A 22,528-nucleotide genomic window follows, 5' to 3' on the forward strand; every position below is an offset into this window, starting at 1 on the left:
TGCCTCCATAGCCTACTCATTTAAAATGTGTAGGCCTATAAAAATATATATCCTATAATTGGATCCTTTGGTCCTAAATAGGCATGCACCTGTGGAATTGTTAGACTGGAATGAGGACTTGGAAGTTAGACTGGAATGAGGACTTGGTAAAATGGTCAGAAATAGGAAATAACATCAAGATCATTCAAATAAAAGGTTAGCTTGCACAATCGCAGTAAAGCGAACTTATTGGCACTGTCAAATGGTGCTGTCCCGAGATTAACTTATTCCATCTGCAAGCAGCCTCCCTGGGCTGTGTGAGAGAAGGCAGAGCATGCATCCAGTGTGTCCGTCATGGCTTTTCATTGACGTCACGATTATTAAGCTGCTCTTCCTTTTATTAATTAAATATTGTGCGAATCCATGTGTTAATTGTTTACTCCGATACGACACATGCTACCTATTTCTTATATTTCTAACGAGACTTTTAAACCGAGCCCAGCGGTGATTGGGCGGTCTTGAGTCACGGGGTGTTCAGTCGTTTTGCCCTGCCTCGAGTCGGTCGCTGAATGTGAGCTTGCCTGCCAGCGTTAGCAGCGCGTCTATCTGGATCTTCTACACTCAACCTACAACAATTATTGTTAATTGCTGAAACCTTTTCTCTCTTTTCGGAAACATATTCTCAGCATGGGCGACAAGAAAAGCCCGTCCAGGTAATAGAACGCGATTGTGGTGTTGATATTTGTCGATTCAGATGTGTTTTTGTACATTTCGATGCCGTTCGGGGTTGATATTCGGATGCTTTCTCAAGGAGTGTTTCTCCCTTTTCAGTTTGTGTGCCAGTGCTAGAATAGTGCAGCTATGGCGGCTTCGCTCTCCCTACTCTGACTCTACCAGCTAGTCACTTTCAGACAAAGGGAGATTTACAGCGGGCACGCCTGGTCTCGTTGGATTTTTTAATTTAATTGATTTAGTTCAAGTTAAGTGTCGAATGAACATTTTTGACATTCAAATCCTGTTAGGTTAGCTTCCAGCTAATACGTGTAGCTTGTTGGCTAGCCAGTAAAGGTCTCTACAATCGGACGATGTGTCTGTGGGTCGCTGGCTAAGCCGAGGGTTACTGTGAAAACCTGGCTAGCAAGCTAGCCAAAGCTCGTTTAGGCAACATCCTATGGCGAGGTTACTTTTAGTCCTATTTAACACATAATTATTATGCTCTGTCTTTTTAATACAAATGCTATACAGCACACATTGAAGAAGGGACATTGTGTGGGTTATCAAATGTTACATGACGAACGTCAAGTTGACCTTATTTTTTATTTTTGGTCAATTTCTTAAGGCCAAAAAGACAAGCCAAACCAACGGCGGACGACGGCTTTTGGGACTGTAGCGTCTGCACCTTCAGAAACAGCGCCGAAGCTTTCAAATGCAGCATCTGCGACGTGAGGAAGGGCACATCTACAAGGTATGGCTCTATAGATTTTGAGTCTGCTAAGGGGTTTGTGTGAGCTTCCTATTCTACCCCCATATCGCTTGTGTTTCTCCTGCAGTAAACCTCCCCGCACACGCTATTGAAAACGAAGCCGACCAGCTACCAATGAAACGCTGAGCGGATTGAGAGATTTTACTTGTTGATTTAGCTACGGCATTAGAAGGACCCCTTTAACAACTCTAAATATGTTTACCAAGTTCAGCAGTCGTGCACACTGAGCGGCATAGAGCGATATCGGTGCCGTCGGGTTGAAATGCTTGCGAGGTAACCTAACTCAAATGGACCACGGGTGCCGCTGGCACTGAGCGGAGAGAGGAAGAAAGAGTGCCAGGGTAATGTAGGAAGGCCGATCTGCGCTTGCGAGTATGTCTCTTCTGGGTTCTTTGTGTTGTGCTGTTGCATTGTATGCGCCAACTGGCGTGGTTATTCGGTGGAAAAGGTGGAATGTGCTAGAAACATTATAGTGGCTGCTGGCGTTAGAGCATTATCGTAGGGACAGACATTGTTCTGGGTGGCAGGGTGCTCACTCGTCTTGATCAGAAACAGTGTCTGATGTCATTGTCTGTCTGTCAAGGCATATTGAGTTGTATGTTTGTAGTAATTCAGTTTTGGATTTCTATGAAGGGGGACCACCCGTTTTAAAAATAGGTATAAGGGATGTAAACAACCAGCGACTGTACATTTTGGCAGCATCTTTGCATGACAACTGGCGACACTGGGGAGCTTTAGCTGATGTTATTGATATAGATATATATTAGAAATCTTGTCATGGTTGTAGTATGACATCACTGTATTTATTGACATACAAGTTTGGAGATATCTGTGAGCATTCAGAATATGTCTGCATTCCATTGCACTTGGAGGTACAGGCCCAACCCCCCATCCTCCCAAGTCAGCAGAGCCGAGGATACCAAGAGCATGTGAGGTCACGCTCTGAAATCGGTCTCATCCATCGTGTTGCCTAATATTTTTGACAGTTCTGCTTACAGCTTTGAATAATGACAGGGATTTAGCATTGTATTTCAGCATGGTTTTTAAACATGTCTTTTTCTAGAGGAGTGAATACGCAATTCAACCAGGATTTTGGAAATGCGATGTGGCAAACACCTTTATGCTGATGTTTTTATGGCGAAAAAGCCCATGTCTTAAACTTTAATTTTTCAATGTTGGTTGAGCTTAAAAGATGATGCATTGACAGTGTTGTCTAGAACTGTGCACTGAAAGTTCATTATCTTGGTGTTAGAAGTGCCTCATAAGAATTTTTAGGGGTAATAACAAGAAAACTGCATTGCTCATCACTCTATGGCTTATCTCTAGACAAGTCCTACCCAAGAAGCTTCTGTTTGTTAGTACATTAATCCGTGACATCATTGTGGTTAGCGAGCCTCCTCCAATTCATGAGCCTGCCTACTTTCGATTTCATGTTAACCGCCTGTCCCCACCACTCACCCCCACACCCGCCCCCTTTCACTCGCTCATTCCTGTTTTGTGCTCATGGCTGTGCGGAGTGATGGTGTGAAGTAAACATGCCAGCGCTTCTCAGCAGCCAGCCTACACTGATGTAGCTGTCTGTCTGTCTGTCTGTCGGTCTGCCTGCCTGCCTGCCTGCCTGCTACCACAGATATGAGTCATGGTGTGACCCTAACACAGGAATCCCCGGAACCCAGCAGAGCAGTTAGGTTTCAGTGTGCCCTGTCTCTTCGCACATCCTTTTTTTCTGAAAAGTGGAGAAGGGGAACTACAGAAGCTGTTACTGTCTTTTACTGAGAAGTTTACTAATACCAGTAGTAATACCATGTCGTAATAACGGTTTTAAATGAGAGAGGGGCAGGCTGTAGCAGGAAGATTGAGGGATATTTTTTTGTTTGTTTTTTTGAAACGGTGCAGTGACAGGAAATGAGGTCGCACATCGGGAGCCCATAACCACCAGGCTTTGGCAGTATCCCAACTCTGAGTCGGGTCTTGTAAGTGGAATCGCATGACGTCTCTTTGCTGGAGTGGTTCACTTCGCTGTCCTCAGTCTAATCTTAATGGTCAACCTTTGATTGACGCTTTTGTCTGCTGATGTAATAATCACAGCTGTTGTTGTAACGAGCGCTAATTAGCGCGCTCGTCTCTGTTTGATGTACGCCAGTGGCGCGAGTGAGGGTGTGCGTGCGTGTATGTGGTGGGTGCATGGCACTCCTTGTTAAATGAGCACTGCTCTTTGTAAGTGTGCATCAGCGTGTGGCTGTCTTGTCTTGGGGCTTCTTTCCAGCTGTATTGAATGGGCTTTTATGCTCCCGCTAACACATTTTTAATTTGTTAATTACTTTATCTGTCGTTGAATGTTGAACTTCAAAGAATCCGGCCTGGCAAGCTTGGCATCCGCAATGGCACTCCCTGTTTGGAGACATCACCAGAGGAGTCCTTTTAGTAGCTTACTCGTCTGTAGGTGTGTGAATTGTTGTGACACGAAGTGACGCATCGTTTTCTTTCCTGTGCGAGCTTGTGCGTTGAATCCGATAACGAAAGCTCACCGCCTGGGGGGGGGGACCTCAGTGAGTAATCGATTCCCATACCTCACATGGTGAGCTCCGACACGTTCTGCCGGGAGTGCGTCATGCAAGCATGTTTGTGTGTGTGTGTGTGTGTTTGTGTGTGTGTGTGGCCACGCTTCAGGAAGTGGAAGTGAAAACAGTTCCGAAAGTGCCCCTTAAAACCAAAGCGTCTCTCGCTCTTGGGTGTCTGTTCGCCAAATACGAGAGACTGAGAGTGGTGAGAGTCTCAAAGCGGTGCATGTCATCATGCCTCAGGTGTAGGCGTTCATCTACCCCTCAGGCTAAACAGGTTTCCCCTGAGGCACCGGAGCTGAACGGGCCGACCCATTGATATGGGGGTCGATCTTTTATTTACAACACATACAACTCTTAATAGCTAATGATCTTAATACTGTTTCAGCATCAATTTAGTGAAGCGCTGCACGCTGATGTGAAAGGATAGAAGTCCTTCACACCACAGTGCCAGGAAACAGGCTCTGAATTTGCCCACGTTCACGAAGAAATCCTTATCTGTGCATTCAAATGGGCTGATTCCACAATCTCACCGTTGTGCAAATGCGCAAGGCCAAATAGAAATGCACACAGCCACCGCTTTCTCCTGCTCCGCTCGTACACGCAGGGTTTTCCGGTAAGTGTGGGCAGTGTGCGAGCCTGGAGTGGAATGCCAGGAAAGTTGACTTATGTCAGAGACTTGCTGTGTGACCTGTAAACTTGCAGGAAAACTTTGGTGTGAACGCAAGCGGGGAATGTTGATTGGAATGGGTTATTAAATGTTGCAAGTACAACTGGGTATTTTCTGCCTCGAGCATAATACTACGCATCATTTAAAAAAAACACAGAGCCATAACATCAACAAATATATTTTTTGACTTCCTAGTGTTTTTATAGCCTATCCCTCCATAGTCTTTAGCAGAGACACACACACACACACACACACAGAGAGAACTACCCTCTCAGGGCCAGTCTACGTTATCGTCCGATCGGGGCACGCGGGATCTCCTCAGTGCGGCTGCAGAACCCGACACCTCTGGGGTGTATCGCGTTTCCCCGGCGGGCGTGTTTCTCTGGCCCACCCCGTGGTCACTCGCAGGTTACGGAGCGGAAGCCATAAAGGCTCCCGCGCCGAGGTGATTGATCGAGCAGAGATCCGAGTGGGTGGGGGAGGGGGATAAGGAGGAGCTAGACGCTAGACGGGAATGTAGTCGGGCATTGTTGCTTGTCGCCTTGATCTCTGGCGGCGCGGTGTGTGTTACATCCTCTGGAGGTCAGACACACTCATGTGTACACACACACACACACACACACACACACACACACAAACCCTCGCTGCTCCTCTCAATTTAAAGTTCTTTCTGGGGCTCAGGGAAAAGGGATAAGGGCTTGTGAGTGAGTGTGTGTGTGGGGAGGTGGTGGGGCGGCAGTCTTCGTCTCTCTCTCTCTCTCTATCTATCTATCTCTCTATCTATCTCTATCTCTCTCTCTTCTCTTTTTCTTTCACTGGGCCATAAAACATAAAGAATTTGCAGAATGCATTGCCCTGGCAGAATGTCCCCTCTCTTTCCCATTGCTTCTTTCTTGCTCTCTTCTCTCCCCTTCTCCCTGTCTCTCTCCATATACTTTCCTCTCCTGATAAAACATAGCGCAAAAAATCCATTCTCCACCTGATGCTGATAATTAAGCACACCAGTGAAGAACCTATTACAGCCTACACTTCAGAATGAATGGGCCACTGTGTTGTGGTGCAGAGAGTGAATGTGGCATAACTGTGGTTTGTTGCTCAGTCGGAGTGCCTTTTGGTTCTATGGAATCCCGTTTTGTTCTGACTCTGCTCTAAAGGGCCAGCTCACCCACCTCGTCCAGCCTGTTTAATCGCCGGCCAGCATTGATCTGCGGTCTCCTGACGCCTTCTGAGTAGGATAGATGGGTCTCTATCTGGCCCACTCAAAATGTCGTCTAAACATAGAGAGTAGAGTGTGCATGATTAAAGACATTTGATTGTGATAGAACTCACTTCGACACCATCACTGGCTGGTTCATCTAACAGGGTGACCAGTGTTGCAGGAGATTACACTGAGATTTGCTTGCCAACACATTGTAGAGGTTGGTCTGAAAATTAAGGCTGGATTAAAGTGTGTGTGTGTGTGTGTGCATGTGTTTGTGTGTGTGTGTGTGCGGGCGTGCGTGTGTGTGTGTGTGTGTGCGGGCGGCCGTGCGTGTGTGTGTGTATCAACGAACGAGAAGTTGACATGCGCTCACGCCAGTCATTTTGAAATGATAGAGTGGAGTAATTGTAATCCTGGGATTTTCAGTCACATTAACTCAAATTGTGGAGGATAATGGAATGACAAGAGTGACATGCTGGCATTCATTCCATTCCCCCCCTCCAATCCCGCTCTCCCTACGCCCGCCCCCACCCCACTCTACCCTTCCTGCCCACACACACACAGAAAATACATCGGCTTATCTGAAATTATCAGCAGCATCTACACTAAACCTTAAACGTGCTCACTACTAATCCTGGGCCTGTGTGTTAATTGCCTGATTACAGACCCTTAATGACTTACCACAGGATTTGTGGAGGGCTAGAAGAAGGATGGGGAAAATGGTATATTGTGAATACAGTCGCTAATTCAGAATGTATGCGAGGAGGTAGCAGCACCACTGCTGGGCTTCACGGCCCCTAATCTAGTCCTTAAGCCAGTCCGGCGCGGCGTCATCTGCTCACACACTCTCGCTTACTTTCTCACAGCGCTGAGAGGGAGGGGGGGAGCAGGCAGGGTGGGGATATGACATCACCCAGAGGGAGAACGGTAGAGCGAGGGACAGAGAGGTGGTCAGAGAGCAGAGCAGAGGAGTGTGTGTGTGGAGGGGGGGGGGCTGGGGTGGCTGTGCTACTTCAAGAGAGGTGTGGTGGGGGGGGAGAAGGAGAGGGAGAGCAAGCGAGTTGGGGGTTTGACGGACGGCGGCGCTGGGACGTGCTCACTGGAGCGAGTAGCTCCCGCTACAGGCCGCCTGAACTGAACACATCATTACCTAACAGAGAGAACGAACACGTGCACACACACACACACTCTCATACTCATACAAGCATACATACACACACACTTCTTTTTTCTTTCATTCTCTCTGTCACATACGCGCACACACACACACACACTTCCATTTCTCTCTCTCTATCTCTCGCCCACACACACCTACACCCTCTCCCACTGCCAGCCTACGTAGCACAGCACACAGCCTTTCCATCACTCACCCAGGAAGAGTTGAAGCAGTAACTAGTAAGCCCTGGGAGAGACACTCTCAGGATGACGAGTGCCACCGTTCTTACTCCTCAACTCTCAAATTCACATTCTCATTCACACCTGTCTCTTGAGTTCTGAAGTCACGGCAGACCTGTCGATCTGCGCGCCGCTGTGGCCTAATTTAAGTTGACGACTCTGGAATGCAGGCTTCTCTGGGCTGAGGTGTGCGGAATGCCAAGACGAAGGACGAAGTTGTGATGGGAAGAACAGCGTGTGAGTGCGTGCAGTGCATGTCTCAGCAACTCGTGGATTAAAAGTGAGTCATCTGCTATTTGTCCTGGTAGGACTACTGAGAATGTCTTCATCATTTGCAGAAATGTTGATGGTCTGGTGAATGTCGCGTCGTAGTTATTTGCTGTGTTTGTCAAGCCTCAGTGTTCGCGTACGTCAGCTTGTGCTAATGACATTGGCCAAGATAGCCAGATGAGCAGCTTTTCTGACACACACACACACACACACAATATGTTTGCTGTGGACTGCATGGCTTTGCTGGGAAAGTGCTCATTATGTTAATTTATTTGTGACTGTTGAGCTTGGACGACTCTCGCACACTCACACAAGCACATCTAGTGCTGCTTGATGCGCGTTGGCTGAAGGTTTTTGTCTGTCTGTTTATCGTCTGACCCAGCTTGCCTGACGTGCCGGCTTGCGTTCTGGCCAAGAGGAGGACACTAGTGGGCTGTAATACTTGGCTGCTGTTTATGTGTTTGTTTATGTGTTTGTTTATTTGTTGATGCCTTTTGCATGTGCCTCTTGGGAGAGACCAGACCATGGTGTCTGTGTGCTGCCGCGCTGCTTTGGGTCTCCTTATTGCAATGCAGGCCAGGGCAGGTCTAAACACTAAGCCTGCCGTGAAAATGTTGTCTCTCCCTAAGCTGCGTGTTGTGCTAGCGCGAGTCTGGTCAGTCTAATTTGAAACAGAGTGTGTTTACATGGGAGGCGGAGAGACCGATGGGTTATCCAGGACAGCCGGCCACGAGGAGAGAGAGAGAGAGAGAGAGAGAGAGAGAGAGAGAGAGAGAGAGAGTGAGCGAGACAGAGATATGGCAGGCTGCCGTTGATTGAAGATGCTCCTGCGTGCTTCGCAGACCGAGAGCTCGTCCTTCTCCTTAACGGAAGAGGACGAGGTGTCTCGTGAAGGTCGGCCAGCCAGCGGAGGGAGACTGAGGAGGAATGGAGCGGTGTATTTGCGCATGCATGTGTGTGTGTGTGTGTGCGCGCGCATGTATTTGCGCATGTATTTTGTGTGTGTGTGTGTGTGTGTGGAGTATGTATTTGCCTCCTCTAATGCTGTGTGTGTGTGTGTGTGTGTGTGTGTGTGTGTGTGTGTGTGTGTGTGTGTGTGTGTGTGTGTGTGTGTGTGTGTGTGTGTGTGTGTGTGTGTGTCAGGTTGGCACTTTGCATGAGTGTGCAGCGATACCTGGTGATATCCGGTGTATTAGTATGCTGAGCGGATGAGCAGTCCTGCATCTCACGGGGAGGGGGTGGTGGGGAGGTGTTTAGTGTGTCGAAGATGGATGTGTTTGTGTGTGAAAACAGCTTTACAGCTTGGAAATTTTCTTCCTGGCACTTATGGATAGCCTTCTCCTTTTCACTTCCACACACACACACACAGACACACACAGACAGACAGATGCTGTAGTCTGGTGCAACAGGCAGCATGTTGCTAATTATGCAGTTTTACTGCATACTCTACCATAAGCAATAAGCTAGATGTACAGTGCAACCGGAAAGTTTTCCACATTTTGTTATTTTTCAGACTGATCTTAAAATGGATTCAATTCCTTTTTTACCTCCTCAATCTACACACAATACTCCAACACTCCACAAAAAAGTTTGGAGTGTTTTGTAAATGTATAAAAAATAAAAGACTGAAATATTCCATTTACATAAGTATTCAGACCCTTTGTTATGACACTTGCAAGTAAACTCTGGAGCATCCTACTTCTATCAATGGTCATTGAGATACTTCTACAACTTGATTGGAGTCCACCTGTGCCTAAATGAATTCACTGGACATTAGTAGGAGAGGCACACATCTCTTTATATAAGGTCTCACAGTTGATGGTGTATGTTAGAGTGAAAACCAAGCCACAAGGGTTGAGAGAATTGTCCGTAGGCCTGCGAGACAGGGTTGTGTGAAGACACAGATCTGGGGAAGGATTCAAGAACATTTCTGCAGCATTGAAAGCGCCCAAAAGCACTGTAGCCTCCTCCATCATTCTCAAATGGAAAAGTTATTGGAGAACTTGAAAAGAAACAAAATGTGGAGAACTTGAAAAGAAACAAAATGTGGAGAACTTGAAAAGAAACAAAATGTGGAGAACTTGAAAAGAAACAAAATGTGGAGAACTTGAAAAGAAACAAAATGTGGAGAACTTGAAAAGAAACAAAATGTGGAGAACTTGAAAAGAAACAAAATGTGGAGAACTTGAAAGGGTCTGAAAGCCGTCCTCTTTGCACTGGATATGTGTCCTTGCTAGCAGCTGCTCTCTGCTTACAGGACTTGGGTGCCAAGAGCGATAGTTGTCACTGTATCCAAAGAGCAGGGAGGACCCGATTGAAAGCCACCTCCAGGATGTGATAACATATCCTCTCTGATTTCACCAAGTGTGTCTTTTTAAGGTGCCGTTTCTCTAGATGATCCCATGGTAATGACCGATTCGCACGGAATAGGAGCACTCCATAGCCCGGATTATGGAGATAGAATTTTTGGCCCATTCGCACATCATTGATGCACCATTAAAGCTAAATGGACCATGCATTGCACTCATCATTGCTTGACTTTGCAGAAAACAAGTGTTTGACATGTCACATGGTTGAGTTGGGAAAAAATTGATTTCTAGATTAATGGGTTTACTTATCCTGTTGACCTCTTTTGATATATCTGAAAATCTTCTCATGTCACCATAAGAAAGATGAATTCACTTCATTTATTTATACGTTTTTGCATGCAGGTGTGTGTTGTTATGCACACCTAACAGACGTTGAGTAGTTTGAAACTCCACAGCATGCACTTACACACACTGATTAGTGAGTTTACTAATTTCACTGTATTTCATTATTACTCTTTGTTTCATAATCATGGCAAGAGAAGAGAAATGCGTCTCTGTGCGAGTCTAACAAGCAAATAAATTGACACCTACAGGGATTCCGGGTATTGGGGAAAGGGTTTGTAAAGCGCACTGCTGCATATCTAAAACCTTTTTGTCTTTCATTCACATAATCGGTCCAATTACATGCCGTTTCTGATCACATAGGTCTGAGTAAGCAGTTTGCAATGATGGACAGCTGCCACTAACTGATGCAACTATGGGGTGTGAAACTGAGTAGATGGGTAGTGTTATTAGTCAGCATACTTTTATGTGTTTGCAAGCAACCAAAATGCTTGTGTTGTTTGTGGAATTTATCCCCACTGATCTGAAATTGTACTGCTTGCATTCATCTCTGTCTTTCACTGTCAGTTTCCCCAACTGAAGCACTGACAGTAGTGGTGTCAACAATAATCGATTCGGCGATGCATTGCAATGCGGGGCATGCATGATTCAGCATCGATGCGGCAACGTGCCATAATCGATTATGTCACTGTTTATTTTCTGGCCTTGAGTGGACAATAAAGTTGTGAAGTTTCAATTACTTCTGGGGGCATTTCCGGAGCAACGTAATGACATGCGCAGCCTGTAGCTACATGCTAAGCGGCAGCACTAGCTAGCATAACAACAACACTAAAGAATCAAGATGACAGAGGGAAATGACCACGATAGACGGATAATTAAAAATGCACCCAAAGCTTGGAAATCATCTGGGCACATTTCGGATTCTACTAATTAAATGGGAAACTAGACAAGACGTATGCGGTGTGTAAAACCTGACACACTAACATCAAGCACGTTGGCAATACAACTAACTTCACGAACCATGTCGATCGTTGGCATCCTGAGTTGGATTCGTTACTGTGTGTGCAGTATGTGCAGGGTAGAAATTTCACGACGGCCATGGCCATCGTTGCCCCTTGCGTTGGCCATCACTTGAAAATCAGAGGTTTACAGGCCACGATGGCCTTGGTGCCCCCTTCTTTCAATATTCTGTTTTGTGTCCGACTAATAACGATTTTTATTTAGCCTATGGCCTGACAAAATAATCTAAGCAATGGAGAAAGTGACAGCGCACGGCAAGAAAGAAAGTGCATCCAAATTCACCCATTCTTCTCAGTTGAACTACTCGCGAACGAGCCTACTCATCACACAGACATCACAAGTAGCCTATCACATCACATGAAAGAGCTTTTTTTCAGCTTTTAAACTATGTTAGCCGTTAATTGCTGTGGTGAACGGTTTGCGAGAAAATTACACTTAAGTGAATAATATAATTCAATTTAATCATAATTCTACTGAAGGTTCTGCGCCCATCTCCCTACCCATTCATCTCAGTGGAATACTTCACGAACCCTTCGTTCAACACATAACAAACCATATATCAGAATAAACAGCTGAGCTGACCTTACCGAACAGAAAGGTGTAAAGCAGTCCCCTGTACAGTTAGCCGTTCCAGAGTAATCCAGTTCTGAATTTGCAGCAAATTTCAACATGCATAGATGTCTCAAATTTGGCCTTTAAGTTTTACAATGTGTTTAAATTATTCTACATGATTTCATAATGGGCCAAATACAAAATAAATGTTACAAATATCGCCTAGATATCGGTAAATCAGAGGACAGCTGACTAAGAGTTTGTGAAAGTGGCCTTAATGATCACAAAATGCTAAGCATGCATCTATTCTATTTGAGTTTCTTAAAACTGAGCTGTGCTTAAATTGTTCAATACATGATTTCATAACAGGCCAAATATAAAATAAATGTTAAATATATCCTAGATATCTAAATATTAGATCAGATGATTTACAGTTCTATGTAAAATGGCATGTTTCATGTTTTTGTAATGTTTCATAGGCTACAGTGATCCAGGTCTACTGCTGTGAATAGGCTAAATACAACTTTGATCATTTTTATAGCCTACTACTGTATAGTTAACTCTGGCCTTGGTGCCCTGACATGTGGCCTTTGTGCCCCCCACCAAATATGCCCAACTGAAGGCCAAGTAGCCTTGCCCCTAAAATGGTGAAATTCCATTATTTAATGACATTTATGTTAAAGATACAGGAGAGTGATGATACACACATAGCAGCCAATAAAATCTGTTCAATATCTGACTGCTTGTATTGCCTCATGACCTCAAAATGTGCCTTGTTGTGTGCAGTAGAATTTGCAATGCATCGTAGAATTGAATTGAATCGAATCGTTACCTGGTGAATCGTAATCGAATCGAATTGTGAGGGCAGTGCCAATGCACACCCCTAACTGTCAGCCGTCAGATCCTTCACTTAGGCTATTGCATTGCATTGCCAGCCTTTAAAGCAATTGACCTTTGCACCTACTCTGAGTGTTATTGACAACAACAGTTCTGGTGGATCCATATAGGAGCTCCTGCTCCAAGGCATCACATTATTTTCTTGTGTGATTCCAGTATGTAACCCACAGTAGCTAGCCTACTCATTTGCTTATGAAGGTCAGATTAATCACTTGACCTAGGCTACATCCTGCTGAAGGGTTTCAAATGTCAAAGACATGTTTGATGTTTAAATGTCATTGAGTTTCCAGCTCTATGCTTTGCAGCCTTAGTGGCCAAAACTAGTTTGATGGAAATGAGTCCGAAGGTTGGTTACAAATGTCAAAACAATTCTTGATGTCATAAAAGTATTAAGTTTCCAACTCTGTGTTGCAGCTTTAGAGGCCAAAACGAGACCCCCCCCCCCCCCTTTTGAAATAATGGTGACCTGCTTTTGTTTTGTGTTGTGTTTCATGGTCACTGAGGGAGTTCCGTGAAAGGCTCGGACGTGCTCAGCGGCCACCGTAGAGGCGCATGTTGTGTTTCTGAGCAGGGCGATGATTGAGTTTTCACAGCTTGTCATAGTGGGAGTCGATGTGTGACAGGTGGGATTCCCTGCGGCTGCCTTCACTGCTTGTGCTGTGCTGTGTGTGTGTGTGTGTGTGTGTCCCTCTGGCAATGCTTTGCTTAGCCTAGCCCCTGGCCATCACACACAGACACACAGACACACAGACACACAGACACACAGACACACAGACACACAGACACACAGACACACAGACACACAGACACACAGACACACAGACACACAGACACACAGACAGACAGACAGACAGAGCGAGCCAACCACATACACCTCCCTCCTCTCCCCAGCCACCACCACAGTTACCGCCCCCTCTAGAGGCCCTTCAGACAAAAGAGTGGTGTTCATCGAGGTCCCCTTATTCTGTCTCTCTAGCTTGCACACACTCTCTCTCCACTCTCTCTCTCTTTCTCTCTCTCTCTCTCTCTCCACCCACGCTCTCCACTCACGCGCTCTCTCTCTCTCTCTCTCTCTCTCTCTCTCTCTCTCTCTCTCTCTCTCTCTCTCTCTCTCTCTCTCTCTCTCTCTCTCTCTCTCTCTCTCTCTGACATTCACACTCTATTCCTGTCATTGTCTCTCGTTCCCAGTCTCTCCCTCCCTGCGCCTCTCTCGACTCAAGTACTCTCTCGTTGCACTAACTTCCCTTTAGGGAGGTTGGGGGGGGGGGGTGTGGAATAAAGAATAGCTTTGTCTCAGTGGGGATTTATTTGCTCCTTAGTCCCTTTATTTAAATTAAACAGGCCCCTCTTCCCCCCTGAAGCTGATTTACACTCTTTCCCCCGCGGCGCTCCATCTTCCGCCCCGGCTCCTGCTATCCTGCTCCCCACTCTGCCCCTGGCTTGGGTTGTTATCACTCAACGCTGATGACAGTCATTTTCCTGCTTCCTGCCATCACACACACACACACACACACACACACACTCTCACACTCTCTCTCTCTCTCTCTCTCTCTCTCTCTCTCTCTCGCACACACACTCTGTCTCTCCCTCTCTCTCGCACACACACACTGTCTTCTCTATCTCTCTCTCTCTCTCTCTCTCTCTCTCTCTCTCTCTCTCTCTCTCTCTCTCTCTCTCTCTCTCGCAGCTGTCAGACGCCACGGGGAGGGAGCGCTGGCGAGAGGCTGTCAGTCACGGCTTAATAGGGCCGAATGACCAGGCCATGCAGGGAGCCTTGCCCGGGGGGGGGGGGGGGGGGTTTGACGTGGGCGGAGGAGGGTCATGACACTGATTACACATGACTCAACCTCCTGAGCCCTTGGAACACACACACACACACACACACACCTCTCATCCCATCTAATTTCATACCCTCCACGAACCCACCCTTCTACCCAAACTTCTCACCCAGCCATTCACCCCGTCGTTCAGGTGTCAGTGGGGTCAGTGCTCCAGGCTGCCTCAGGCTGAACATAATGCTGCCTTGTGCACTGGGTGTAGCTCAGCAGCAGCAGTGGTCTGGTGTTAACGTGCCAGGGAACGCTCCTGCCTCCCTGGGGAGTTACAGCTGGCACCGTGAGGCAGCGTTAAACACTGTGCCCCGTGCCCATTCTTGCCTCGCTTATCCACAGCAGCAGCTCGTACAAATCTTAGTGTGTGTGTGTGTGTGTTTAGTGGGGGGGTGGTATCAAATCAATCGCTCCTCTGTCCACTCTTGCTGGCAAGGGTCCAGCTTATCCCCAGGGTGCAGAGGATTTGGGATCCTGCTGGAAGTAGCCTTAACTGAGTACCTGCTTACAAGTGGCTTAGCGCCTTGCACCACTGGCAAATCCCCCACTCTGGTTCCAAGCGAATGGCGCGCGGGTTAGTGCAGGTGGAATGGAAAGAGAGACTATTTTTGGTGACTGGAGGACATAGCATAACTGTTTACATGCCAGCGATGTGAATTCACACATTTAAATGGGACTCCCCGAGGGTAGATTATTATGTGCTAGTCTTGGTATGTGTGTGTGTGAAAGAGAATCCTGTGTGCAGTTGAGCTCTTATCTATGGCGTGCTCCTTTTGAATCGCTGACTCGGAAAACGAGATCATCATGTTGGTGATGACGATTACAGCGAACTTGAGATTACACACTTCCACTGAAAGCTCCACATTTAAATGGCTCAGCGTCAGCGCTAGCAGTTGGTTCTGATGTTTAGAAGATATTTAGGAGTTCAAGTGCAAGTCCAGTCCTTTGTTGCCACTGGGCTCGGTCATCCTTGACCTGGATATCCCAGAGCAAAGAGCCGTTGCTGTAATGACCCCTGGCACCACCGATAGGAGGGACGGTCGGTCACATCAGCATTCCCAACGGCGTCTGTATTGCCCGCGCCGTCCCACCCTCTCCACGCTGGCCAGTCTCCGTGTGACATGATTGCCCATTATGAGGCGATTGATTGCCCTTTGATTGCCGGCCCTCCAGAGGGACAGAACGCCGCTGTAAGGCCATCAGTCAGCGGGAGCGGCAGAGGCGGCTCGACTACCAGTCTCATCCCAGGGCCTGTCCACACGGAGACGCTTTTTAGGTTAAACGCAGAGGTTTTGCTTTGTCTTGGCCAAGCGTCCAAACGAATCCTGTAAACGCACTGCCCGAAACCGCACTTTTCTGAAACCTGGTCCTAGAGTGGAAAAATCTGAAACCGTAGCCCGTTTGAATTCGTTTAGACAGCGAAACCGCACATCCTGCTTGCGTATCGATGATGTCATCGCCACACCTCAGCTGCCCTGGACTTGCACTTATAGTATTGCCTAACAATACTAGTTGTCATACATGACATTACCTACGATTACACTCCGTAAGATAAATATCACAACTGGTGCTGCGCAGTGCTGATAGCTTATGACTTGGTGGACTGAACACTGTTTTTCCCGGTGTTTTTTTATGCATTCTAGCTACTGTCAGTGACGTGAGAGAACTTAAGTTATTAGGAAAGTGCGGTGTAAGTTTAGGCTACATTAATTTGTGCGTCGTGCCAGTGTCATTCATTTATTTTACATGTCTTACAACATTATATACATGCATTCACAGTCGAGTGAAATCTGATATAAGCATACAAAGACGCTTAGAACTCACGTTAAGCCGATGGTAGCACACTGAATGCGAATGCGCGATTTGATGCAGGCAAAAGTATTGACTGTTACTAACGAAGGTTTTATAGCAATATATAAATGTGGCGACAGAATAGCCTAGAACTTGGGTAAGCCTTGCGTTTAGTAGCCTAATTGCGGTGATAGCCAAAACTAATGTGAATCACGGACTATCCTACAACCAAAGAAAGTAAAGGTGATTAGTAGGCCTACCTGCGTCAGCCAAATAAAGGACGGGACTGCACCCTTCACAAACCGTAAAATAAAGTTTATTAGTTTTACAATTGACTACAGTTGACAGTTCACCATCTCTCCACACAAACAATTCTGGTTTCCTTGCACTAGCCATTTCGTCGTAGCCTATTCTGTCTGTTTGTAAAGCGCAAGTTTTGGTCAATTTCTGTAAAGAAACAGTGCCACCTATAGGCCTGGGGTATGAAGTAACGTGTTGAGTCGTGTTGAGATGGATCCGTTTGGACGCAAATATTCTTGATACGGTTCCAGGGAAGACGGAGGAAAAAAAGATCAGTTTGGTACGTGTGGACTAGGCCCCAGACTCTACCACTCCACCTGCTTTCTGTTTTTATTCAAGCAGTTCTGTTTTTATTTTTTTAATGGTCATGCTTATTACATCGCTGATTCCCCTGCTATCGTGTGTGTCTCCAACAATGCCTGCCTGCCAGACAAACAAACAAGACCAAATAAGCTCTGGCTCATCTCTTGAGCTGTGTGTGTGTGTGTGCGTGTGCGTGTGTGTGCGTGCGTGTGCGTGTGCGTACGTGCGTGTGTGTGTGTGTGTTCCCTGTGCGTGTTCCCTGTGCTGTTCTGGCTCACTTGTGATGTGTAAACACACACACTCGGGGGAGGAGGAGGGATCTGCATTAGAGTGGAGAGGACACCTCGTGTGGTGGCAGCTTGGTTCCTCAGACAGCAGGGAAATCCCTTTGCACTTCCTCTCCTCTCCGATCAGGTCTAGATGTGGGACGATGTGACATGGTGTGAGAGAGAAGGTGGGGGGAACCTAACAAGCCATTCAGACTTCAACAGCTGCTTAGGGTGTAGTTAGCACCTCTGCGAAAGGAACAGTGAGTAGAATGCCATTTGGATTGGTTTGTGTTTTCAGTGTGAACATCTGTGTGTGTGTTAGGGCTGGGCGATATGGCTGAAAACTGAAATAAGTATTTCATATCAGTCGATATCGATAATTATTGATTTAAAAAAAACCAACTATTTCAGATAAGGACCAGAAGAAAAAAAAATGTATGCTATTTACACCCTGGTGCATGAACTAGCTAATTGTTGCAATCAAAACTTCCGTTTGAGAACCGATTTCTTGTTCAAATTGCGTGCCTTCTCTCCAGAGACGTTGGTATACGTGTGCACTCACTCTGCCAAAATGCATCATGCAGGAATTGAACCCGGGTCTCCCACATACTATACCATGTCTGTGACCACTGCACTATCTACTTCCACATCTAAATGGGTGTTTGCAGTTATAGTTTGTAGGCCTGAGCGTCATATTCACGAAATTTCTGTTAACTAACAAACTGACAGTTTTATGTGTTCACTAAAGAAAGAAAATAAATGAAAATAAAACACAACTTTTCAATCTAAAACTTAATTTGAACATATATTAGTGCCGAAACCTTTCAGAATTCTTCACTTTCTGCTGACAAAAAAAACGAATGTCCGCCATGTTTTTTGTGCACGTGAGCAACGTCTTTTTGTTGTTATGTCACAGGGTGTGAACAAGGGGGCAGGCGAATTCCCGGAAGTAGAAGCATCGATGTAGCGGTGGTTATCAACTCTCTGCTAACCCAATAGAACGCCCATTCATTTAGGATTTTTTTGAACTCCCATAACTTCATATAACATATATCCTGTGCCGACATTGTAGCTTCTGTATTATCTACATAAACAATAGAAGGCAAAACAGGCTCAACTACCTCGTATGTAACGTTGAGGTTCCCGTAAGAAGTATAGTTAGCGAGTCCGGTTATAGGGAATCTAACGTTTGACGTAATATGATGCTATTATGCCTGTCGCACAGTAGGGAGATAACCGTATTGTTTGGATAAGAAGTCCTGCCAGCACGGAAACTCATGAACAAAGCTATGTAGCCTACAATACCATTGTATGTTAAGGTAAAGCATTACATAGAGGCAAGTAAACCTAATAAAAAAACGGCACTAACGTTAATCATTTCAGAGGTTTTCGATGGATTGACTGTAAGTCGGAAAAGTGGAAAGACGAAGGCTATGACTTTTTGGTTTTGTTTTACCTTAATTGTGTTTGAAGATGATCATGTCTGGTAGTTTCAACATTAACACGACTTGATATCACTTGTTAGGATGATATTAATAATAATACATAAGTAAATGTTTAACTTTGATGACTTTGAAGGTGAAGAAAGTGTGAGAAGAATTTCTGTGTGAACCATCTATCATAGGAGTTACAAGATTCAGTTCGATGGCTAACGTCACAAAGTTAAGTGCGAGTCTGCGCAGTACGATGGCAAGCCAACTGAAAAAACCTTCAGTGCCCTCCCATTGAAAACGACGGAGTCTGTTCGTCCATTTCTTTTACTGTCTATGGGTGTGAATAGCTCAGCTGAGTGGCCAAGGCTATTCGTACCAGGGGAGTAAATAGACACTCCGAAAAGGAATAGCAGCAACATACTCATGAAAAACACTCAAATAAATAAATGTGCACATAAGTCTGAATGAAAAGCAGCACTGGCAGCACTGGTTGAAGCCTGGAAATATTGTAAATAAAGTAGCTTAATTTGCTAGTTTATCATAGTCTACTGGTTATTTTTTTTTTATCACAAAGGCTGCAATCAATTGTGCACGGCAACTATGCTCTGTTAATCTAATTGCTACACATCCTCTGTGTGGCAGACAGGTGTGCTATGCTTGTGTGGCCTAACAGGTGTGCTATGCTTATGTGCTAGGCATGCTGACCAGTCAGAAGTAGTCCAACTTAAAGAGAAATATGGACTATTTAACTGAAACTTGACTTGCAAAAATGATATTGAATTGCAATTGCAGTATATATCAGAAAAATTGCAATTAGACATTTCCCCCAGATCGTGCAACCCTAATCCAGACTACATTTTAGTTCCTGCTACCGTCTTCTCTTCTCCCTTCAACCCTTCCCTCGAATCCGTCAGTGTCTCTTTTTCAATATTGTCACTTCTCTGCTGGTCCTCTCTTGTAGACAGTTTGCCAGTCCTCCTCTTTCCTTTTTAACACCCCCTCCCTAAAAGCCATGACATGATCCCGCGACTGTGTCCAACGCACCCGGTGCGTGACTAGAATTGCATCATCAATGCCCATGTGGGGGGGTTTCTTATGCCTCCCAACAAATGGTGACACCTCTCGCCTCTCCAAATGTGCATGGTGAAGCATACCACTTGCTTAAGAGCAGCTTGTTTCTACCTTCCCCACTACCTAGGGCTGCACGATTATGGCCAAAATGATAATCACGATTATTTTGATCAATATTGAGATCACGATTATTTATCACGATTATTAATTAATTTTAGTGACAAAAATATTTTTTCCCTTAAACATATTGGACTTGCTATCTGGCTCACCCAAATTCTTCCCCTCACATTTACTCCCCAAAATTACTGCAAATATAGATTGACTGCGACTTCCAAACTTCCAGCTTGCTACTTTGTTAATATTTGGGGAAACGTTAACGGCAACACAGTAATTACAAAGTATTAAGAAATACTGTTAATTTGATGCTTTTTATTCATTTATAAATGGTGCACTGTCAATTTAAGACCCTTTGCCAGATCCACTCAAATAGCCTATGGCTAGTGCTGTGCCCACTCAGTTTGTAAATGGTCAGTAATGGGAACTGTTGCCATTGCGCTCTCTCTCGTGCATGCGTTCCCAATTAAATGGAGTAGCATAACGTAGTTATCTGCTGCAATGGAGATACTATGTATCTCGATGTAACAAGCTGTTTTGACATGACATTGTAAACGTTCTTTAGGAAGAGTGTAAAGCAGTTTGCAGTAGCCTGAAGTTAATCACAACGTCGTCTATCGCTGGGAAAGAAATAGCTAGCTATGATAACCTAATTATATGCTTGGCAGGCCGGATCTATGATAAACTAATAAATGCTCGGCGGGCCGGATTAAAGTGCGTGGCGGGCCGCAGTTTGGACACCCCTGGTTTAGTCATTCGTTGATATGTAAAACACTGACGTGTAGGCTACAATTTCATTATTGTTCACTCGTTTTGAGTAGGCTGTGTCTTGAAACGCATGCATTGTAGGTTGCACATGTAACTTATAAAATACATGAATATAATTCACGGATCCCGTCGTTAGCTCAACTCTTATTATAGGCTATATCGGAGTAAGCAAACAAGGACTAAAAGTTAACGTGATAAAAAGGCATGTGTGGTTTGATGTGATGTGTTTCACGGTATGAGTTGAGAGCCCTGCTTTGCTTAAGTTTTTGGTTAACTCCACTTGCCTGAAATCCGAAATATTTTCGAACAACGGATGATCCGTTTCGAGGGACAAGCTCTTGGCCTGCTGTGCTCGTTTTTTTTGTATAGTCTAACTAGCCTACTAATAGTTAACATAATGCTACTAGTCCACAGTGCATCAAAACTGAGCATTGCATCAGGCTGAGCAGTGCAGGGAACAGTTGTCATTGGTAGGCTGCATGCAGGCACATTGTTTTGTAGCGGAGTGTTATATGGGTTGCCAGGTTGGTTCAATGGGTAGAGCACGCTTTTTTAATATCACTCGATCAAGCAAATTTGATCGTGGGAAGCCAAAATCGTGATCGTGATTAAAATTCGATGAATTGTGCAGCCCTACCACTACCCCTGCTCTCTACCCATCATTCTCTTTCCTTTACATCTCCTCTCCCTTTTCACTGCCCCCTGTTCTTTATCCGTTCCGGTTTCCTCCCTTCACTCCTCTCTACTGTCCTGTCTCTGCTACCTGTTCCTCTCCTTTGAGTGTTTCCTCTCTGCAATCCCACACTCTCCTCTCCTCTCCACCCTTATCCTCCCCGCCACTCCTCCTCCCTCTCTTCCCTCTCATCTCTCTTATGAGCTCAGCCCCTCTCCTCCCTCTTTCTTCTCCACGGAATCCTCCCTCCATCTCCAGCTGCTGCCAGATGTTGGCCATTATGCTGCAGGAACGTAAGCTGGCTCGGGATGCAATTTCTCTTACTTTTACTTTCTCCAACCCCCTCCCCATCACACTCTCTCTCTCTTTCTTTCTTTCTTTCTTTCTTTCTCTCTTCCTTTCTTTCTCTCTCTCTTTCTCTGTCTCTCTGGGCCCTCAGGTCCCTGGCCTAGTCTTGTTGCTGTTTATTCAACTCAACTCTGAGCCCAGACCTGAGCCCAAAGCACAACCCAGCCCACTGTTCATGTTCCCTAGTACCGTGTGTGTGTGCGCGTGTGTGCGCGCATGCATTCTTTATACATGGTGCGGGGTGTTAAACACGGACCTCGACACAGCAGCATTTGTTCTGGCAGTGGTGTAGTTTGAATGAAGGGCGCTGATGCTCCACGTGAATGACTGCAGTTGTCCTCGCTAATGATGACAAGGCCACGGAGGTCAGGCAAGAAACACACACACAGTGTACGTGCCTTCACGCCGACGCGCAAGCACACTGCGGTGTTTCCCATACATTGACTTATTTGTGGCAGCCCACCACAATATCAACACTGACCACCACACAATGATTTTCCATGTGGTACTGTTTAAATTCGATGGTATTTGTCCATTGTAAAGCTATGTATACCTTTGTGCAGCCTCTCCTGGTCTCTCAACAAACTTACATGCACATTTAAAGAAAACATTAACAATCCTGCAATTGCATAAAAGTCAACTGGCTAAATTGTGCTTAAATCTGCATCATACACAGCTAAGAGGATCATTGGAGCACCACTCCCCTCCCTACAGGACATTTACACCACACGCCTCACCCGCAAAGCACTAATGATTGTCAAGGACACAACCCACCCTGCACACAAACTGTTCAGCCTCCTGCCCTCTGGAAAGAGGTACAGGAGCCTCCGCTCCCGCACCACCAGACTTGCAAGTAGCTTCATCCACCAAGCAATCAGGATGCTGAACACTCTACCCACTCTCCCATCACTGACAACTGATTGTCTATGGCTGTGTCTATGTCTAAAGTA

At 45.7% G+C, this 22,528-nt stretch overlaps 1 protein-coding gene across 1 annotated transcript in view; it reads left to right on the forward strand.

Moving 5' to 3' along the window:
• The first annotated feature begins 568 nt into the window (after positions 1 to 568).
• rybpb (RING1 and YY1 binding protein b) overlaps positions 569 to 22,528 on the forward strand; it is a 32,556-nt gene continuing 10,596 nt past the window's right edge. The window contains exons 1-2 of the mRNA XM_076269335.1: positions 569 to 692; positions 1,319 to 1,444. Of these exons, the coding sequence (XP_076125450.1) occupies positions 667 to 692; positions 1,319 to 1,444 (152 nt within the window). The 5' untranslated portion in view covers positions 569 to 666. The remainder of the gene's footprint in view (positions 693 to 1,318; positions 1,445 to 22,528) is intronic.

The sequence above is a fragment of the Alosa pseudoharengus genome, unplaced genomic scaffold, assembly GCF_046254945.1.
Source record: "Alosa pseudoharengus isolate Yale_2024_CS ecotype anadromous, Long Island Sound unplaced genomic scaffold, YU_APseudo_1.1 YU_APseudo_1.1_scf_5, whole genome shotgun sequence".
In the NCBI taxonomy this organism is placed as follows: Eukaryota; Metazoa; Chordata; class Actinopteri; order Clupeiformes; family Clupeidae; genus Alosa; species Alosa pseudoharengus.